The following is a 21,468-nucleotide window of genomic DNA, read 5'->3' on the forward strand; positions in this document are numbered from 1 at the left end:
ACCCCCAGTGCTAGGCAGCAAACCAGATGCCAAAATATGGTTAATCCCCCAGCCTTCCTTTCTCTCTCTTGCCATCTTACTGCCTTGGCATCTTCATCCCGGGTATTCAATGTCTTAAAAGGCCGGTACAAACAGATAAGTTAAAGAATAAAACAGATGGTGAATATTTTTTGCAGCATGTTCAGACGCTGCATATAAGTGGTCATCCTCGAAAATTATCAACTTTAACACCGCGGACAGGTGCTGATATACCCTGAGTAGGTTCGAGCATGTATTATGCCTCGACGCTTTTAATCTTCATTAAACTTCTTCCTTTCGATTTCATCCTTCGGGGTTTTGTGTAGTCCTTCATCTAACGCCTAACCTCCCTGTCCTTCCTCATTTATTCCTCCTCCCTTAATCTAACGTGCTGCACTGTTACCACTTCATTTCTTCTTTATATACGCCCTGTTTCGGGCACAATTATAGGCTGCCATCTTGGACTGATAATGATGCCGTTTTCCATCCGTATGAATATTCGAATTGTGCTATAGCGAACTCGCACGCATCAAAACGCTGGGCCATTACATTCAACGTCGTATCACCATAATCATAGCTAATTACGACACAAAAAACAGCGAAAATTGCTTTTAAGCCTAAGATGGCAGTGTCTATGCTTTTCTGTAACTGTTACATTTATTTTTTGTCAATTTTCCTAATATGTCATTTCATGCAGCGGCCGCCGAACTCGTTCCGCTGTTCATGGAGGTACTCTCGGTCTCAGAAGCTGGATGAAGATAACTAAGAAGCCTGGTTTTTACTGGCTACATAAAATGTGAAACGAAGCTATAAATCAAGATGAAAAAAAAAAGACAAATCTGTGAAAAGTCAGTACTGGCGCATAAATGGCGGGCCGATTGCGCCGATGAAAAACGTTGGCGGCGGTGGCGGCGGCGCGCCGATCAGTTCGCGTCGGTGACGGCGACGCGGCAAAAAGTTTTGACAGCGGCGCGCCGACCAGTCGGCGCACACCTCTACATCTTGTTCACTCCACTGTACTCTTCTAGTACACTCTAGTATGGCCGTTCTCTGACGGGGTCCAGTGCAAGGTGTTCTGCGGCGAGGTTCTGTGGGATAAAGTGTTAAATAGGTACTAGCTTAAGTGGCCGTTCGTGGAGCTTGAGTTGCGCCCATTGTTAACCACAGACATGAGCGAGAGCAAGCCTAGTCCTCTGCGACAAGCTGAATCCGGTGCGTTCAACGCTCGACTTGGTTGTCTCTGTTAGATGGCGCGCCTTCAAAACGTCTATTGTGTGTCGCTCGCATTGTTTGACGTGTTGTCGGATCACTTTTACCTTCAGAATCTGCGGCCATGGATCGGGAATCGCGGGCGCCGCGGAGAAATTTGAGTCAACTGAGGGAAGATATCATTAACGGTATAGTTTCATTCTTGGAATAGCATGCTGCGAAGATTTTACTGCATACTTGATACAGTTTATTACTATTGTTTTTTTCTTTTACTTTCCGCAGCTAAAAAAGAACTCTGCGCTCTAAAAGCTCGTAGAAAGCGTGCTTTAGGTAATGCTACATTTTAAAAATTCTTTCATACTGTGCCCTGTTAGTCTTGTTCTGATCGAGGTGTTGTGTCTTTTAAAATTTCAGAAAAGCTTAGCGGGGTCCAAGCTGCTGCGAGCAGTGTGCGCGCTCAATGCGTTCAGTAAGTTTGCTGTACGTTTGGGAACGCGTCCACATCATAACAACATAATACACCAATGTCTGATTCTCACGTTGCAGGTTCGCAAAAGAGAATGACGAGATGACCGCGAAGATTTCAGAGCTCACCACGAAAATTTGCGAGGAAAAAATTTCGAGGCTAGAGAGATAGTGAGGTTTATCTTGCTTCCATTCTTCCGATTGGTACGGTAACGCGCAGTTTTTTTCTCTCCCATTTCAGTGCCAGCGCTACGCAGAACCATGGCCTCCTGCAGTACCTGAGTGGAGTTCGTGCAGCTTTGCGGAGAATTGATGGGGTGAGAAAGTGTAACCTTATCTAACATAACTGAGCTGTATGCTTTTCTTGCTTGTTGCGAAAATGCTGAATTCACTTGTGACACTACCTTTTCTTTGTTCATGTTCACAGAATCCAGAAGAGATGGAAAGCTTGGAAGCAACACTAGAGCAGCGCTGTAGCATGTATTGGTAACTGTGCTGACCATTTTTATACATTTCTTGTGCAATGGGCAACATTCAAGATAGAGGAGGATGGGGGTGGATAAACAAAAAGAAATGTGTAACTTGACAGCAATTTGATTTGGAGCTTCATATTTTCAAATGCGGAATAAAAATGGAAGCATTGTCCCACTCTGGGAAAGTAGATGACCAGTGGAGCTAGTGAGCACAAAACACAGGTGATGGAAAATTTCGAACAGTCAATCACATACCTCACGACTAAATCCATTTAAAGTTTTTTCATTTGGGTAGCATGCATCGTTCTGTCACGACATACATTGTCTTGTCTGGCTTGCTGCATGCACTTGGCGTTTGTGTACAATTTTGAGGAGCTATTCGAGTAGCGTAGGTCTTTTTACCACGTTGACTTGTTTCTCCACATGCATTGTCTTGTGTGACTTGCTACGTATGCTTAGAATATTGTGCGCGATGGCATTTGCTGCCCGTGTGTTCCCTTCATTCTTGGTAGATTTCGGATTCAGCTACGAGGTGAATGATTGCATACGATTCAAAGTTCTGTGTCACCTCTATGTCATGTGCAAAACAGCTGTTCTGGTCGCCTACCTTCAAAGTGGAATGGCTCTTCAATTTTATTACTGATAAAGGTTGAGAAGCCGAACAAATTAAGTTGCTGTAAATGTCCAACCGTACTCATTTTTCCACTAGTACTTTTTCTTTTATTTCCTGTGATTTTTGAGGAATAGCTTTTTCAAGTTGCTGATTTTGGTGTAAAGCCACACAAAACAGGCTATGGTATATCCACATTTGCATTTCCCAGATTAGACGTGTTTTGGTATAGTCATGAGCACAAGCAGTGCATTTCAGCTGGTGATAGCAGAAATTCAGTATACTGGCCATTCTCTGGTAACTAAGTTGAGATTTGCGATGTCTTAGATGTAATTTCACCATATTTCGTATATTGCAAGTTAGGTTTAATATATAACTACGCATCATGTACTGTTGTGCTCAGTAAGCATTGTGCTGAGTAGGCTTCAGTACACTGGCCATTCTCTGGTAACTAAGTTGAGATTTGCGATGTCTTGGATGTAATTGCACCATATTTCGTATACTGCAAGTTAGGTTTAATATATAACTATGCATCATGTACTGTTGTGCTCAGTAAGCATTGTGCTGAGTAGGCTTCAGTACCCTGGTCATTCTGTGGTAATTAAGTTGAGATTTGTGATGTCTTGGATGTCATAATTGCATCATATTCTGTATACTGCAATTGGATTTAATATCTAACTGTACAGCATGTACTGTTGCGATCAGTATGCATTTTCAACATGGCAGCATGTGCTTGAACTACACTACATGTGTGTAGTACCTTGCAGCAATGTGGAAACAGCCAGGCCATAGAAAAGGTGAAAACCCCCTCGGGATGTGTTCATCCACATCGCGTTGTCTGCTCGTCATCTCTCTGGCCGGCATTAGCTCTCCTGCAGTGTCAGTACTTTCTCCAACACTCCTTTATGCGGAAGCCCTTTTGAGAAGGCCATCTCTCAGTTTCTTTGGTGTTCAGATTTCCGCTTGTAATTTTCACTTGTACAGGGTGTGTTTGCTAGCATTTGTGAGGAAGGCAGTTCTTTTTATAACAGCATTCATACTGCCGCTTTCAGAGTTTTTTTTTTTGTTGTTGTTGACAGCACCAAATGAATTTCATGCTATTCACTTCGCTTCTTTAGTAAAATACTTGTTATTGATCTACAGTGTTTCAGAGATTATCAGTGCGCTTTTACTAGCCATAACATACTGTTCTTGAGAGGACTAGCAAATTGTTGGCACAGGAAACAATATAGGCATTCAAGGCATTTGACATCAATCAATGCATCACTGATACTAGTGTTGTGGCTCCATATGCTCATTTGGCATGAGACCACTTTTACTGTTTGGCACCACCATAGTAGCATGAAGGCAAACAAGGGATTTAAATAATAGCAAGGGTCCGCAGCTTTAGATGAGACTAAGCAATGGCGGATTATATTTCTTACTTCTTGCTGTTAGAGCAGACAACCCAGTAATAGGCACGCATTTAGATGAAAATAAATGGTCAGGGCTGTATGGGGGCTGCTATATTTTTCGTTAAGAACAGCGCAAGAACATGACACGCCAAACGAAAAACATACAAGGAGGAACGCCGGACTAGGAACTTACCTATATTACCGTCGACTCGCAAATATATACAGGCGTGTGGTCACAAAAAAAAAAAAAGGGTAATACATCACGCGAAGTTTTGTCATGCCTGCCTGCTCAAATACGATACCTCTTTTTGTTGCAGGGCGAGAGACACAACGCTAATACATGAGTTACTGTTAGAAATGTGCAGAGCCTCCATTATCTCTCGAGTTGTCTGTTTATTACTCCTGGCAATGATGCCAAATTTTTCAAATTGAGGAACGCACCTACACACATTGCAATGTGCACCGATATGTGAGAAAGCGTAGGTGCAACTATTGGCCTCATGTGCCCTCATTCTTAGATTGACACACCTATCAGTTTGTCATATGTATACAGCGCTGCAAGATAAAGGAAACTTGTACACCATCTCTGTGGCAGAATCAACAGCTTTGGACCACTGGTTGACGCCTCATCCTGCCGTCTTCTCATTTCTTTCCTTTACTTTTTTTTGACTACACGTGCACATATTGTTTGATGCTGGTCAGGCACTGAAAAAACTGCCTTCACACAAAATCAGCCCGCTATGTTTTTCAATCCATGTGACATATTATGCACATACGGTGTTACAGCTATTTTCTTGTTATTTTCCAGGTTTTCCAGGTGTGACCATATGCCTGTATGTATTTGTGAGTTGACGTGAAGAAAGATTAGTTGCGAGTCCAATGTCCTTCTTTCGCTTTCTTTGTTTGTTTGTCTCGTGTTCCTACGCCGTTCTTAACTATGAACCCATACTTACTCGCGCAATTGTCACTGCGGCTGCTATATTGGTGTGCGTCATCACAGTTAAGGGGACCATTGTGGTTACCAGCAGGTAATCGCTACAATAATTGGGAAATGCGAAGTGCACTCACGGAAAGCCTTATGTACCACGTATTGCTGTAACGTGTCATGCAAAAAGCACTGCTGAAACACTTGTATCTTGTTGATAATGAAGGAGTTATGCTGTGTACCAGGGCCACTGACTTTCGAGTGAAATTCGCTAAACGAGTGAGAAGTCGCCAAAAACCATCGTATTTCGCCAGAAATGTCGCCAGTCTATATATGTGAGGCGTGCCTAGTAATAAATATTGCTGTTTATGTATAGCCCCGTGAAGAACAATACTGCCCATAACCCCTTGATTATATTGACATTCTTTAATGCCAGTTGCATCGCTCTCTTCATCATAATAGCACTTGGAAAGGGCACGCATGCACCATCAGCGCCTCTGAATGCTATTGCCTCATAAGGAAAGGTTGCGACTGTTTTAGTTGTAGTGAATCCAGGATGAAGCAGTCGCTACAAAAAGAGAGGAATAGCGTGCGTAGCCTTCCTGCAAATTTCGAGAATTTCATTGAGTGGAATCTGGTGCTTGATAATTGAACAACTTAATTACAAAACAAATGTAATAAATTCAAAACCTGTCCTAAACCGTCACAATGCACGCACCATGTTTTTTGTGCGCTCATGCTTACGCTAAACATTCACCTCAGTGCAGTTTCTGAAGGCTGTCCGAAAAAGGTGACTTCTTAGCCAGCCTGAAAAGAATGTTAATAAAAAATTGAAACGTTACATAAAAAATTATGGGGTACTACAACAGGGAATAAGTCGACAATATATTTAGAACAGTTGGAGCTGTGGTTGGAACACGCGACTTAAACTCACCTAGCCATTCAGACGCCAAACTTTAAAAGCAATAAAGCGCTTGAAGCCTGTAAAGAACTTGGTACACACCACCACGTCGCGGCATGGGAAAAGTCCCTACATAAATAGTACTTGGAGGTTGCTGGTGGAAGCACCAGTGCGACCGTGCCTCCAGGAGCTTGGTCAATTGAGGAGTTACACACGAGAAACAAGACAGACGTACTGATTTACTCGTCAAGTGCACCTCCTATACCTGTGAGTCTAAAACTACAAGAAATAGAGGAAATGTTGTGTCTCATTTGTTTTGAAGATGCTGAGAATAGAAAAAATAACTCAGTTGAGACCTAAGGCGAAAATTGCCGAAAAATCGCCATGCCGCCAATTCTGATTAGGTTGCCACGTTCCTCTCGAATTCGCCAATCTAGTGAAAATTATCCACCAGTGGCAACCCTGCTCAGTACTATGTTTCATGCTTTGCAAGGATATTGCCTCTGGGCTCCTTGTAGCTTCGACAGTGCTGCGAGGTAGTTGTTGGATGGAGTATTGGTCCTAGATTGTGCACCATTGTGCATGGTGCTCAGTTGCCCTCATTTTCATGATAATTCTGTCCGAAATTGGAGCTTGTTAGCCATTATCTCCACTGTAGCAAGTTGCACCGAGTTTGATGGTACTTATGTCTCATGTGATGCTCAGTTTTATGGCCATGAGCTAGTGTATGCAATGAGAGAAGTAGCTTGTAGCTGATCTTGTTGTGTGAGAAATGGAGAAAAGAAGGAGTAAGACAAGTATTTACAGACTCTGCTGGCCAGTTAGTTGCCCTCGATAACTTGCTGTCTTGCTTACGTAGCTGGTGAATGTTTTCAGATTCCAGATCAATACTGCATGTTAAAAAGTGATGAAAAGTGCGCCTAAAGGAAACTGTGGATTAAGTGTTGCGTATGACAAAATTAAACAGGGGTCTTCCTTGAGCAACTGCTTATGGGCCGTTTAGCTCTCTCCTTCCATGGTACTATTGGCACGGTGATGTTGAAGGGACTGATAGCCTTAGTAATGCGTTAAAAAAGGCAGGATGTGAGATAGCATCCCCTCCAGCGGCGATGGCTAAGTCTGTGTACGCAACTTGTTTTTTTTTTTTGCAAGTTGTGTCAACTTGTGACCAAAAGAGAGCAACATACATTGCTCATTGAATGAACTGAACCTTTTGCACAGTGTGTCTCGACTTGACTTCAGTGCACTGTGTCTCACTGTAATCAACTGCTTTGGTGAAGGTGCTGCGATGTTTGATGGGTCATTCAACGTGCTAAGTTTCAAAACTGAAGTCATAAGTACTTTTTTTTTCCGCAATGAGTGTAACCAAAAACTACTTGCACACACATTTGGAACCTATGGTTTCATTCTTGTCAATATGGAATGTGACTGACTCACAAAAAATAAACAATTATATAATAATTTTAAATAATGGCTGAAACTCGCACAGGACAATACATTGCTTTGTTTTCTTTCTTGAAATGTAATATTGAGTGCCTTGGAATAATGCTACAATTCGACGTATTCTTAAACAGTGCATTCACGCCTGAAGGGAATATTCATTGTTGAAGACAAGTGGCTTTTTAGGTGATGTGAAATTGGGCATATTTTAGGCCTTTTGAAGGTTTTTGTCTGAGTGATGATGCAGAATCATTCTACGTATTGTTACCTTAATGTGTTGCACGTCTTAGGACAGTTCGGGTGTGTATAGTCATATTGCTCTTTGTTTTATCTCTGCAGTGACAGAGCTGGATGCGAGTTTCCAAAGCAAGAAGGCCAAGCTGGACCAGGGACAGAGCGCCAAAACTGAAGATGTCACATTCAGAGCTGAGGAACACCAAGTACTGCTGTGAGTGATGTTCGGTGTCATAATGGCCTATAATGAGCACAGGTTTCGCTGCCTCATGGCTCTCTTTAAAAACTTCTTGAAATGAGAACCAAAGGCAAATATAATTTGAAGGAGTCATTAACCACCCTTCCAGCTTAGTGGGGAAACAAATTTTGCGGATAGCAGACAGTGCTACGAATAGGTCAAGTTTCACGATGATGCACTCAAGTCATGACGCCTTTCCCCTGTGTCATCCCTCCCTTGGTAGCTTCCTGGACACTCGTCGGAATGAGAAGAGAGCACTCAAAGGGTGCAACAAGTCCTCTTAACTCTACCCATTTTTCACGGATTCAAGAAATTTTCGTAGCAGTGTATTGGCGAAGCAGTATACTCCAATACTGAGTTCATTTGATGATTACCTGGACAAGTAGTTCGTGATTCCTTTAAAGGGGCCCTTCTACATGTATCAAGTAACCGTTGTAACGCTTTATTAAAGAAGTTCATTGCCCAACTAGTTTACTGCTGCAAAAATTTTTAGAATCCGTTGTGTACGGGCGTAGTCGCAGAGATTTGTCGCACGCTGCAATACCTCTTTTTCTTTCCACGTTCCGACAAGTGTGCCAGAGGCTAAATGAAAAAAGGTGGCGCGAAGGAAGGAAGGTACGTCGCGCACGTTTTTTCTTTCCTTCCTTTTTTTTTCTGCGAACACGCGACACTTACTGCAATTGCAAGTGCGGGCATGGCCACATGGCAGCCTCCTCCGGCGGCCTCAAGAACTACGCATCTCGCGATGCTCAAATCATCCTATGGCCATGAGTTTGGGCATATGGCGTCATTTGTAGAAAGAAGGAGGGAGGGATTTCTAGCTGACTTTGAAAATTGAATAGCTATTCCGGGTGGTGTGAGCATTCTATTGTTTGGCTCGCGCATTCTCAAGAGCTACAACTACCAATTTACAGTGTTGTCTGACCATCTTGAAAATGTGTTGCAGGGCCCCTTTTAATAGTGACGGATGAATATTTGAGACCGCTCAAAATGCCAATATGCATTCGCATCAGCACTACTTTATTGATTCAGGTAAAAAAAAAAAAAAAACTAAATGTAGAATAGGAGCGGTGCCTCCAACAGCATGTACAGTCGTCGACCGTTTATTCGGACATATTCATGCACCGCCACACTCCCCATTGATCCTAATGTAAACTAACGACCGAAAATTCGGACGCCCCACTGTGCGCCATTTGATTATTCGGACTCCGTTTGACTGACCTGATGCGTCGCCGTACGCCATTACACGCTGAGAGCGACGTTAACAATACGTTTGCTAGGTTGCCAGCACTGATATGCTGCACTAGCTATGGATGGATGTAATGATTGATTTGTGGGGTTTAACGTCGCAAAACCACCTTATGATTATGAGAGACGCCGTAGTGGAGGGCTCCGGAAATTTTGACCACCTGGTGTTCTTTTAAATAATGGCTGATAAATTTAAATAATGGCACCCAAATCTGAGCACACGGGCCTACGACATTTTCGCCTCCATCGGAAATGCAGCCGCCGCAGCCGGGATTTGAAGCCGCGACCTGCGGGTCAGCAGCCGAGTACCTTAGCCACTAGACCACCGCGGCGGGGCTATGGATGGATGTAGGGCCAGTGTCAAAATGCATGCTGAAAACGTCATTGCCGATCTCGAAGGCTATGTTTGGCGACGCTTTTTATTTTTAGCCAGTCGAGCGGCCAAGCCAAGCCACCTACAGAGTCTGTTCGCTGTGGCCTTTGTCAGCAGTGTCAGTCAGCTGCTTCTGCGGCTAGGCCTGGTTCGTCTTCTTGTCTGTGTTCTCGCTCTCTTGCGTGTTACTGTGGCGTGCTGAAATGGCTACGATGCCACCCATTGCTGCGCCGTCGAAAGTGAAGAAACGCGGCCAACGTGGAAGCTACAAGACGCTCACGATGACGAAGAAAGCGGATATAATGCGTCAGGTAGAAGGCGGCCTACCTCAGCCTGAAGTCTGAATTTTCTATTTCCAAGCAAACAGTCTCAGAAGCGTGCGTGTGTGCAAACATGACAGTCTTTTCGGGCGATAGGGGCTATAAAAGTGCTTTTTGTTTTTCGAGTGAATCCGTTTTTTCGGACTCTCGATTATTCGGACATTTTGGCGGTTCCCGTCGAGTCTGAATAAACGGTTGGCGACTGTATTGGTACTGGCCCAATGACGCCGTGCATGCTTGGTATATAGTTCTGTTACTCAGGGCTTAACCACATGGAATAACAGGGTAACTACAGCGCATAGTGGGACAGAATGAAATTCTCGCTATGCTCTTTGACTTGATCGTTTGGAGAAATATCTCTGACATTGTCCTAGGTAGTGCACAAACTCTCTTATCGCAGCAACAATTTCCTTCGAATAACTGCGAGTAATCTTAAAGGCTATTCATTCGTGTGCTTAGATTGCTATAGTCAGTGGGGGGAAACAGAAACTCATCACGGCTGCCGTGTTTAGGATGCCACCTTAGACAACGATGCGGGTGATACCAGTTGTTAAATAGTTTTGCAGCGATCATGCCTCTATATAATTAGTTTCACTAATATGTAGTGCTTAGGTGAATCCTTTATTTGCATAAAAAGTTCAATAACCTGATGGCGATATTTTCAATTGAAGAGATAAATATGCCAAATTTATTTGCTTTTAGAGCTCTAACCAGTATAGTAATGTCCTCTTTTTACAGCAGCCAATCAAATAGCTTGAAAAAGCTGTGAGGCAAAAAAAAATTTGCAGCTTTTTTGATGTTGTAATGAAGTGGCAGGGGGTAGAGAATGTGCTAAAAATAATTGTTCCTTGTAATAGTGAAATGAATGTAGAAATATATAAAAGAATGTATGCAAAGGTTTTTGGGAAGTATGTGTCGGTGAAAATTAATCTGTATAGATGAAATAAGTAATCTAATCTAGCAAGGGCAGGTGGTCATGTGCTGCACATCACACCTCTTTTATTGGGCATTACCGAAGCTCAAACATAGTTCGACTTGTGCCTTTCTTTGAAAAATAAAAGAAAAAAATCCTGGGTCACAAAAAAAATCAGTTAAGGGGGGACCCGGCATTGGGATCGTAAAAAATGGCAAAAAGTCGATTTTTTCAAAAGCTAGTTTTCAGTTTCTGGAACCCTTTTTCTATCTGATTCCAAAATATCTACACTGAAAACCACGCATAAGTGCTTCGGGAAATTCGTTTCACCCACCTAGGAAGCGGAAATATTTCTGGAAATCGAGAGAAAACAGCGATTTTTGGAAAATAATAGCTTCGCGATGGCGGAGCCGGCTTCTTGGGCTCATCGGAAAGAGCATTTCTCCGTGTTTAACTTTCCCGCCTCAGCTGGCTCCTCCCTTTAAAAAAAAAGCACACAAAAAGCAAATGTATGAAAGTTGTTTGGAGGTCCTTGATTGGCTGTGGCCGCCATGTTGCCTCAGCTCACCTCGCCATTGGCCCGATGCTCGCTCCGGGAGATCGTCGTCTGCTGCTTGTGCGTCGCGAGGACATGGCTCGAAAATCGCTACTTCATTACGTTTTCACGGCTTGATAATCACTTAGAATATAATTACACGTTAGTTAGGAGCCGTAAGTGGATTCGCGATCAGGTGACTACGAGTGGGCGCGCGGTTTACGAGCGTGGCGCGTCATCGGAGTCGTCTTTAGCCCTAACTCCGCTGACAGCGAGACTGCGGGCAGGAACGCGCTAGCGCACTCTTGGCGATGTGCTTCTTTGCAAGAAATGAAGCACATCACTCGCTAGCTCTTCTGAATCACGTACTGGCATTTTACACTTTGACAGCGGACCGCACAGTCAAGCTCGGCACCCCGCCCCCGCCCCTTCACTGCCGAGGATTGCTCGGAACAGCGGCTAGCAGTTTCACAAGTCGTCGCTCAAAAATGTGATGCCAAGCGTAGTGCACACCGACTTTTTGTTCGTAATTACACATTTCGCGCATCGTCACCGAACGCCCCCGGCAAGTGCATTACGTGGCTGCACTGATCACGCGGCCACGCACTCCACGGTCATATGGAGTGCTGTCAATAAGCTTTTTGTGATGCGATTCAGACATGTGTGATGCGATTTATATGTGCTTGGAGCCGTGCTTGGTATCGCCACGAACATCTATGAATGTTCTGAGGCAATGAAAGGCTCGTAGATTAGCGTTTCCGTGACCGGCTGTATGAGGATGCGTTTCACAGCTAGAGTGGCAAAAGAGCATGTATGAATAAGGGGCAGGAATTTTTATATGCCCGATTCGCGTCATTAAATATACTGCTAAAAATTTCTGTGCCACCAGTCTTCTGCCCATAACTTTGTTATTTGGAAAGAAGGCATAGGCCGTCATGGTGTGATCCATTTGTCTGATGCAATAAACCTCTCTCTAATTAAAGAAATGGCAATGAACATTTGTAATCAAGTACTTAATTACACTAATTACAACTTCAGCACAAGAAATATGTGTAATCATTTCAGTATATGGTCTTATTCAATTACAATCTTTTCTGTGATGCTTATAACACCACTCCTTCATACAAAGAACTTGGTTTTAGATCCATACTTGTTCTTTCTAAAGCATGAAAAGGAGGTTAGGGGGGGTTAGGGGGGGGGCAACTAAGGCACACTGGTCAGAGACCAAATACCTGAGAAGTCAAATATCACAAGACAAACCTAAGATCACAATCTTTAGGTGTTTTAGAGACGTAAAAAAAAGTTGAAACTTTAAATGCAGTTTTCTCAATACTGTTTTTTTGTCATTATACTCAGCTTGTGGAGCAGATATCTGGGCAACCACTTTACAGATTTTGATTCTGTTTATATTGTAATGCTCCTTGAACTGTGCTTCAGGGGGCTGTGATCTTATTTTTTCATTTTACTCTTTTAAAAATTTTTCATAGGGTTTCTTGTTTGTAGTGCCAGTGTGCTCATTGCAGTGTCGCTGGAGAAAATGTCAACTACAAGTTTTACTGTTGCAAAAAACTTATATTCCTTCAACATACATTCGGCTGTGCATACAGTAATTACCAACCATTTTTGTCATTTTATAAATCCTCCAGCCCCTCCTTGAGGTTCAATTGAAAAATAATTTGTCTCTCATTAAGTATTTGTGCTATCGCCTCGAAATTTTTAGGGATGCACGGTGCGGCCATTCTTAGTGTCTGTGCTAATTTTCATCATCATCCGACCAGAAACAACAAAGTTATTGTCAAAGGCACGTTCCCCCTTAAGAGAGCAGTGATAAGTTATTGGCCTTCAAGATTATTGCGAAGTGCCCTGTGTGCAATGGAATCTCCACAGCGACATCATTACTCCCCTTTCTTCTGGAGTTTACGAAAATTGGCAATTAAGCTTGGCATAGCACTATTCACCCTGTCTGTCTGGTTATTTGCATAGTTCATCGTGAAATGTGCCCATGATACAAGACCATGTACTAGTATTTCAGAACTTTGGGCTTACGTAAAGTTGTTGTGGGGTTGGTCACCTTTGTGTCTTTGTTTTTGTGCCATAGCATGCGCGATTGTAAGCTGTGCATGTAACAGTGTTGCCAGCCAATTTTCAGAAAATACCCTAAGTCATGGTTAATATTACCCTACTTTACACTACAGAATTCTCCCTACATTTTACTCTGCACCAAAAAATAGCGCAGTGTAAGAAGGCACAGACTACTCTTCACTGTACCACATCGAGACTTGTAGTGGTGCATAAGTAAGTTGCGGACTCTTTTATCCGCCCATGGGCACCATCATGGAAAAAACTCTCATCTTACCTTGCGCACGCAAAGGTAGCGTGAAGGCGAAAACCACCTTCTTTTTCACCTTCTCCATCGCTTGCACTGATTGCCCCACTCTCAAAAGGCCGGAGTATTTCATTTTATTTCATTTATTTACTCTCAAGACACTGGGCATTACAGAGAGGAGTGGGACAACAAATATCAATAAGAAGTAAAACAAAACAGCAGGATTAGAATAAATTATAATGCACTTTCAGAAATGATTGATTTGAAAGCGTTGGCATCAGTGATTGAAGCGATCGATGCAGGAAGGTGTTTCCAGTGAGTACATGTTCTAGGGATGAAAGAGTTGAAGTGCTAGTTCGTATGGCAGAAGGGAACCTCAACCTTGTATTGATGGGCATTGCGTGCTGATATGTAGGCTGGTGGAAAAAACAGTGAATCAGAGAGAGTTCTGTAAGTGTGATAGATCTTATGAAAGAGACAGAGACGTGAATTTTTGCGTCGTATTGAGAGTTTATGCAAATTTAGTTGAGCCTTCATTAATGTGACACTTGCAGTTCGAGAGTAATTGGACAATATGAAACGTGCTGAGCGATTCTGAATGGATTCAATGTTGTCTATGAGCATGCGAATATTAGGATCCCAGATATACGACGCATATTCGAGTTTTGGCCTGCACTAATGATTTATGCAGGAGAAGCTTTAGCTTAATTGGAGCAAGAGAAAAATTTCGACGTAAATAGCCAAGAGTTCAATTAGCGTTGCATGTTATGTAGTCAACGTGAGCCTGCCATGACAGGTTGTTAGACATGTTAACACCGAGGTACTTGTAAGAAAAAACATTGTTTAGAGGAGTGTTATTAAGTAGGTATGAGGGGGACGCAATTTTTGAAGGGTTACGAGCTATCCTCATTGATTTGCATTTATTTGTGTTAAGTTTCATTAGCCAATTATTACACCACGAAGAAATATTGTTCAGGTCAGATTGCAGGGTGTCAGTGTCGTTAGAGGTCAAAATTTCACAGTAAATAACACAATCGTCAGCAAATAATCTAATGGAGGAGGAAATGTTATAAGGCAAATCATTAATATATAAAAAAAGCAAGGGACCCAAAACAGCCTTGAGGCACACCTGAGGTTACGGCAGTAGGAGGAGAGTTACATTCATTAGCAGTCACAAATTGCTCGCGGTTATGTAAGAAGCACTCGATCCATTTTAAGATGTGTGGGTCAAGATTTAGTTTACTTAACTTTAAAAGTAGTAATTCGTGACAAACTGTGTCAAATGCTTTAGAAAAGTCGATAAATACACAATAAATAAAAGTACCACGATCAATAGCAGAGAACAAATCATTAGTAAAGCATAAGAGCTAAGTTTCACACGAGTAACTTTTTCTAAAACCATGTTGAAAGTTAGTAAAAAAAGAATTATTCTCAAGAAAGTTGACTAAGTTGCAGTAAATGACATGTTTTAATAGCTTACATGGCACGCTAGTTAGTGAGATGGGTCTGTAATAGTGGGAATCGTTGGTGTTACCTGACTTGTGGAAAGGAACCACCTTCCCCACTTTCCATTCGTTTGGCAGGGTACTCGATTCCAAGGACTGTGAATAAATTCTGGACAGTATTAAGGACGAAAACAATGCGATGTTTTTAAGAAACTTTGTGTTAATTCTGTCATCTCCGGGAGAAGAAGAAGGCTTGAGATTTTCAATTAATTTCCTTATGCCCTCCCAATCAAGGTGCACTGGCTCCATTAGATCGTAGTTGTGAGTAGACAAGTTAGGAACAGTGGTAGGCGCCACTTTTACAAATGATGATGCGAATACATTAAGAGCTAGGTCGATTTGTTTTTGTTATTTCCACCGATCACCTGCCAAAATCTACAAGGATTAGTTACTAACAAAGAAGGCAACTTTTGTTCAAAATATGAGTGCTTGGCAAGTGAGAGTGCGCGTGCGTACTCGTCGGCTACACTATGATAATCATCCCATCTTTTGATGTTGCCCGAGAGCTTTGCACTTCGAAAGATGCGCTTCTTTTTATTAAGTAGCCGCCTTAACTTAGGCATGAACCAAGCAGACCGATTGTTATCGGTTATTTTACGGCGCGGTATGAAGCGGTCGGTAAGTTCTTGGATTTTAGCTCTAAAACGTAGCCAGTTTTCGTTTACCGAGTGTTCAGAAAAGCTAGAAAAAAAAATTCGTGTGAAAATGTCCCCAGTTCAGCATTAATTGACGTGTAGTCACCTATCCCATATTCTCCGATTATTTTTGTAGTTTTACTAATTTTTGATGGCTTGTTCGGTACGAGCAAGTGAATGGCAGAGTGATCGCTGAGACCTGACACGACTGACAGAAACTGGATGAGATCAGGGTTATTTGTGAACACCAAGTCTAATATGGTAGAACTAGTAGACGTGATACGGGTTGGGGAATCAACCAACTGGCTAAGGTTAAACTCTAAGCATGTATTAACAAAAGAGCCAGGTAAGGTAAAAGGAAAATTCCAATGAATGTAGGAGAAATTAAAATTGCTTAAAAGAATAATATGTGAGGTGGGAAACTGAACATAAAGCATGTTAAAGGCATAGTACAAATCTGAAGAAAAACCAGCAGGTATATTAGGAGGCCGATAGCACACACAAACGAGAGCGTCTTTATTGTGTAAGCGAACACTAACGCACACTAATTCTAGAGGGCAGACGAGAGCTACATGCGATGAAACCAGATCATCTGCAACAGCTATGAGGACACCGCCTCCGGAACGCGATCCGCGATCGCATCGATAAAACTTGTATTTTTTTTTTCGCAATTTAGAATTTCGGAGCTGTCTACTTCAGCCGAAAGCCACGTCTCTGTCAATACGACGGCGTCTGAAAGACAGGTGTCAATCAGATATGACAGGGCATCTCGCTTGCCCATTATACTTCTCACATTACTAAGCAGGAAGGAACAATTGTGTTTGACAGTACCACGTCGTGGATTTGTTTTTTGCTACGAAGACGCTTGGACCGACGAGCTAGGAGGACTTAGGTTAGTGTCGTTTTCGTTGTTATCGTCAACTGGAACAACAGACAAGACACGATCAGTGACTGGGCGGTACACATAACTTTTCTTGTTAATAATAACCTTGTTGTATTTTACTAAATACTTTTGACCGCTGGCTTCACCGAAATCAGTTAGTTTTTTTCTGGCTGCCATGTGGCTTTACAGAAATCTTTGTTAATGGTAATGTTCGTACCGCGCAACTTTGCTTTTTGGGAAAAGATGTTATCTCTAACTTTGAATGACGCAAACCGTACGACAACAGGGCGGCACTTGTTTGGTACAAATGCTCCTAGTCTGTGGGCTCGAGATATCGCGTCATCTGAAAGCTGCTTCTCGAAAGAACTTGAAAGAATTGCCCTAACCTTTTCTTCTGTGTCTGACCATGTTTCGGCTGCAGCATCAGTAATTCCGTGGAAGATTAAGTTGTCTCGTCGCGATCGGTTTTCGTAGTCAAGTCGTGCGCGAAGAGCAGCATTCTCACTACGAACCGCTGACGCAATCCAAGCTGAACAATCCAAACGCGATCCCTCGGATACGTTTTCAAAAGCGTTCACCTTGTCTTCAAGGTTTGCTAAACGTGTTGTAAGGTCAGACACTTTGTTATCAAGAACTTTTTGGTTATTTTTGACTACATCAATGGATGCTAGAAGATTGTCGTGCTGCTCATCGAGGTGCTCCGTTAGGCGACCTATAGCTAATAGGACTGCATTATCCTCTACTTTGGGGTCTGGCTTTGGGGGACCAGGATTCAGTTCAACGTCACCTCCTAATAAAAGCAATTTCACAACATGAACACATTCACCAGCTGTAATCATTAAAATGTGTGGGCGTGGGAATAGCAGCAAACATACGTTATTACATCTTCTACAGTGAATAGAATAACAACCAACCTGGGTGAAAAGACAGAAGTGGTTTTTAGTGGTTTTAAGTGGTTTTAGTGGATGGCTGCTGCCATCCCATGCCCACTGAACAGGTGATGCTTCGAGGACGAGCTTATGTAGTCCACCGTTGTCACTGTGGATGTCGTTGCGGCCTTCCTCAAACGCTCTAGTGTCGCATCACACAGTGGATGAGGGGGTCCCAGGAAATCAGCGCCGATATCGCTGCAAGCCTCTGGAAGAGGGCACGTGCCAGACTTGGATACATGCCCGGCACAAACCACGCACACAGGGATGCACGTTCCGATGACGAGGGCCAACTGGGTGAAAAGACAGAAGTCGTTTTTAGCAACCATTGTCGCTGCTCCCGAGCTTATGCAGTCTACCGTTGTCGCTGTCGATGTCGTTGCGGCCTTCCTCAAACACTCTAGTGTCGCATCACACAGTGGGTGAAGGGCCCCCAGGAAATCGGCGCCGATATCGCTGCAAGCCTCTGGCAGAGGGCACGTGCCAAACTTGGGTACGCGCACGGCATAAACCACGCAGACAGGGATGCACGTTCGGATGACGAGGGCCAACTGGGTGAAAAGACAGAAGTGGTTTTTAGCGACCATTGTCGCTGCTGCCATCCCATGCCCACTCATTATCTTTCGTGTCTGCCCTATGCTTGTGACATGCGAGTTGCAGTTTTATAAAAGAAAAAAATCTAAGTTATCGTGCATCTAGGAATGCTTCCCCCGGGTACATCACGTCGACACTTGAAATCTTTTCCTGATCGATGACAAGCAAAATGTAGGAATTACCTTACACCTGATGAAGAAACGGTATTACCGCCCCGCTACCCTGTGCCGCCCTATAAATTCTGAAAATATCCTACAGCTAGGGTAATTATCCTATGATTTGGAACCCTGGTGTGTCATGCCAAGGTATACCGGGTGTGGTAGCTAAGCGGTACAGAAAGACAGTATCTCATTCTTCCAATTGTTTGCATGCAAGGTTGTGCATGACGAATGAAAAGTGCATTGCCCTAATTTACACTGCTGACAGTGCTGAATTACACTGTGTTGTTCTGCTTTTTTTTTTTTCAGTCTGCAGAAAAATCTTCAAAGAGGAGGTCAGCAAAGTTCAGTCTACGCTGAGGCATCTCGAATTGCAAAAGAAGCATTTGGAAGCAGAGGTCGACCGACTTGTGAGCCTCGGCAGTTAGTTCCCCGGAAGTGATAATGCCTTAGCAGAAAGTCTAAGAACTACTGCCACCAATCACACTGTGTTCCTTAATTTATAATTATATACTGGAGCTTGCTTTGTTTTACTTTCTATATATTGATGTAATGTTTTAAATTTGTTTCATTCATGGAAAGTTACCATGATAAATGAAATAAAACATTCCAATGAGAAATTTGATTACTACCCCTCATCATCATCATCAGCCTGACTACGTCCACTGCAGGACAAAGGCCTCTCCCATGTTCCGCCAGTTAACCCAGTCCTGTGCTTGCTGCTGGCAATTCGTACCCGCAAACTTCTTAATCTCATCTGCCCACCTAACCTTCTGTCTCCCCCTAACCAGCTTCCCTTCTCTGGGAATCCACTTAGTTATCCTTAACGACCAGCGGTTATCCTGTCTACGCGCTACATGCCCGGCCCATGTCCATTTCTTCTTGATTTCAGCTATGATATCCTTAACCCCCGTTTGTTCCCTAATCCACTCTGCTCTTTTCTTGTCTCTAAAGGTTACACCTACCATTTTTCTTTCCATTGCTCGCTGCGTCGTCCTCAATTTAAGCTGAACCCTCATTGCAAGTCTCCAGGTTTCTGCTCCGTAGCTAAGCACCGGCAAGATACAGCTGTTCAATCAAGGCATTTGCAGATGACATTTTTTTTTGGTTCAAAGAAAGTAAAAACGATTTTGTACAGTAGAAGCATTTAGTTTTCAGTACGATACAAGGGAACACCTGTAAAGTATGTTGCGTTTTAAAATTTACCATACTTAAGAGCATATAAGCCAGTATAATAAGCTCTCTAACTTGAAAAAGAAAGAATTATGAAAGGTAATATTCAATTAACCTTAAAGTAGGACTTTACAGTAGTGCAGATTTTTTTTTAATGTATTCACAGTATAGCATTGCTTCAGGGCAGTGAGACCGCCTTCACAGGGGTTTATGTGTGGATTACTATAGTACATGTATTCGTTACTTTTGAATGGTGAGAAATTTCTGAAAAATTATTTAAATTCAAATATGTTATTATTTGTTTGCATATTTGAACAGCCTGAATATTTGTGCAAGCCCAGGTTCATGTCTAATAGCAGTGTGACCTTTCTTTTAGTACACTGACTGATGTGTGCCCCCTGGTGCTATAGTTTTTCTAAATTTCTGGTATGTTCTTGTACTACAGCTACTGGGGGGTATGGAAAGAATGAACTACGACATTTCAATGATGGTTCTTTAACGTGCACCCAAATCTGAGTACACGGGCCTAGAGAATTTCTGCCTCCATCGAAAATGCAGCCGCCGCAGCCGGGACTCGATCCCGCAACCTTCGGGTCAGCAGCTAAGTACCTTAGCCACTAGACCACCGCGGCAGGGCGATTAAGCTTTATTGACACCAAGAATGAGTAAAGTGAGGGGGGAAGGGGTCAGAGAAGAATTGACCATAGGCCCTCAGGGCGCTCTAGTTGTCAAAAAGTTCTTGCACTTCAGCGATCCCTATGGCCCAGCACACGAACTAGAGTTGGTCTTCCAGTCGTGATCTGTGCAAAGCAGTCCCTTAATGCTCCTCTCGCTCAGTCGCCGCAAAATGGGGCATTTTCGGGAAAGTTCAATGTAAATGATTAGAACCAGCTCGCGGACTAGAGCAGACACTATAATGGGGTAAGGTGTCACCCTGGTGAATTTGAGAATTGATGAGGTGGGAGGTTTATGTGCCCGTTCGAAGTAGGTGCCAAACGGTTTGCTCAGTCTGAGACAGCCTGAGACAGAATTTTCAGGCAAGCATATGAGGACAAAGATGAGAAACACAAATGGGTGCAATATAAAGTGTATCAAAAAGCACATATTGCTGCATTGCAATGAGTGTGCATGCACGCCTTCTTTTGATAACGCCGCCATAAATTATATGCATCACAATTAAACCTAGAGGGAGATAATTGAAGTGTATTACAATGGAAAAAAAAGTGTATTAGCCACCCATCGGTTGCCTTACTTTAAAAAGAAAATTCGCTGCTGGTCCTCTATTCATTGACCATGTTATCACAAGTTGTCCCATAGGCACTGATCATGAGTTTTTTTTTAGACCAGATTGCACAGCTCTCGCACCTTTTAAGTGAACGTTTAAAAAAAAATAAAATAAGCCGTGTTGTTAGATTTGCAACCATTTGTTTCTCATCCTTGTCCCTATATGCTTGCACGAAAATTTCAAGATGAGTATGTTCTAACAAGGCTGAATTGCAGTTTTGTAGTGATTTTTGTGCTGGTGCGTGGATCATACGGGAATCGCGATAATGTAAAGTAACTTCACGATAGGAGAGTAAGCATTTCCACACGCTGTGAAAGGAAGGCAGACAGTCTACAGCCTGGTTGATGAGTGCTCCGGCTTCTTCATAGACGGTTGTATTCCGGGGATGTCCACAATGTGCGGCAACCCACAAAATAGTGATTATTACAGCGAAACCTGTTACGAGATCAATACTCGGGTAACGCGTAGCGCCGTAGTTGTCCACCGCCACCAGTGTCCGTAACTACTATCGCAAAATAAGAAAAAGAAACCTAGCACCTAGGACACAGTGGGGCTCAAACCTGGGTCCACTGTGTGGCAGCCCAGTATTCTACCACTGAGCCACGCCATTGCTTGGGACTTGTTTGCCAACTTGCCTTAGCCAGGCCAGAGGTTGAGAAAAAAATCGTGTTAATATGAGTAATA

At 43.0% G+C, this 21,468-nt stretch overlaps 1 protein-coding gene and 1 long non-coding RNA gene across 3 annotated transcripts in view; one reads left to right on the forward strand and one right to left on the reverse strand.

The window, feature by feature from the left end:
• The first annotated feature begins 1,015 nt into the window (after positions 1-1,015).
• Positions 1,016-18,946, forward strand: LOC142775212 (uncharacterized). 2 transcript variants are annotated; one of them, XM_075876562.1, is made up of 9 exons: positions 1,016-1,230; positions 1,341-1,415; positions 1,510-1,557; positions 1,642-1,696; positions 1,774-1,863; positions 1,934-2,009; positions 2,120-2,178; positions 7,775-7,883; positions 8,479-8,521. In XM_075876562.1, exons 1-8 carry the CDS (start codon positions 1,188-1,190, stop codon positions 7,842-7,844), a joined length of 516 nt encoding a protein of 171 aa, XP_075732677.1. In that variant the 5' UTR covers positions 1,016-1,187; the 3' UTR covers positions 7,845-7,883; positions 8,479-8,521. The 2 variants fall into 2 exon arrangements, with proteins under 2 accessions (XP_075732677.1, XP_075732676.1); XM_075876561.1 differs by lacking the exon at positions 8,479-8,521 and adding an exon at positions 18,636-18,946 and having other exon boundaries at positions 1,020-1,230.
• Positions 17,561-21,468, reverse strand: part of LOC119187531 (uncharacterized) — a 36,273-nt gene continuing 32,365 nt past the window's right edge. Inside the window, exons 2-3 of the long non-coding RNA XR_012886700.1 lie at positions 17,934-18,125; positions 17,561-17,867 (exon numbers count right to left, since the gene is read on the reverse strand). This is a non-coding gene — a long non-coding RNA (uncharacterized LOC119187531). The remainder of the gene's footprint in view (positions 17,868-17,933; positions 18,126-21,468) is intronic.

This window comes from Rhipicephalus microplus, chromosome X, assembly GCF_043290135.1.
Source record: "Rhipicephalus microplus isolate Deutch F79 chromosome X, USDA_Rmic, whole genome shotgun sequence".
Classification (NCBI taxonomy): Eukaryota; Metazoa; Arthropoda; class Arachnida; order Ixodida; family Ixodidae; genus Rhipicephalus; species Rhipicephalus microplus.

Bases quoted from the DNA above. Each gene is read 5' to 3' on its own strand.
- LOC142775212 (XM_075876562.1), top strand. From the start codon at position 1,188: ATGAGCGAGAGCAAGCCTAGTCCTCTGCGACAAGCTGAATCCG. The intron at 1,864-1,933 runs GTGAGGTTTATC...CTCCCATTTCAG, and splicing joins ATTTCGAGGCTAGAGAGATA to TGCCAGCGCTACGCAGAACC. The intron at 2,010-2,119 runs GTGAGAAAGTGT...TCATGTTCACAG, and splicing joins CTTTGCGGAGAATTGATGGG to AATCCAGAAGAGATGGAAAG.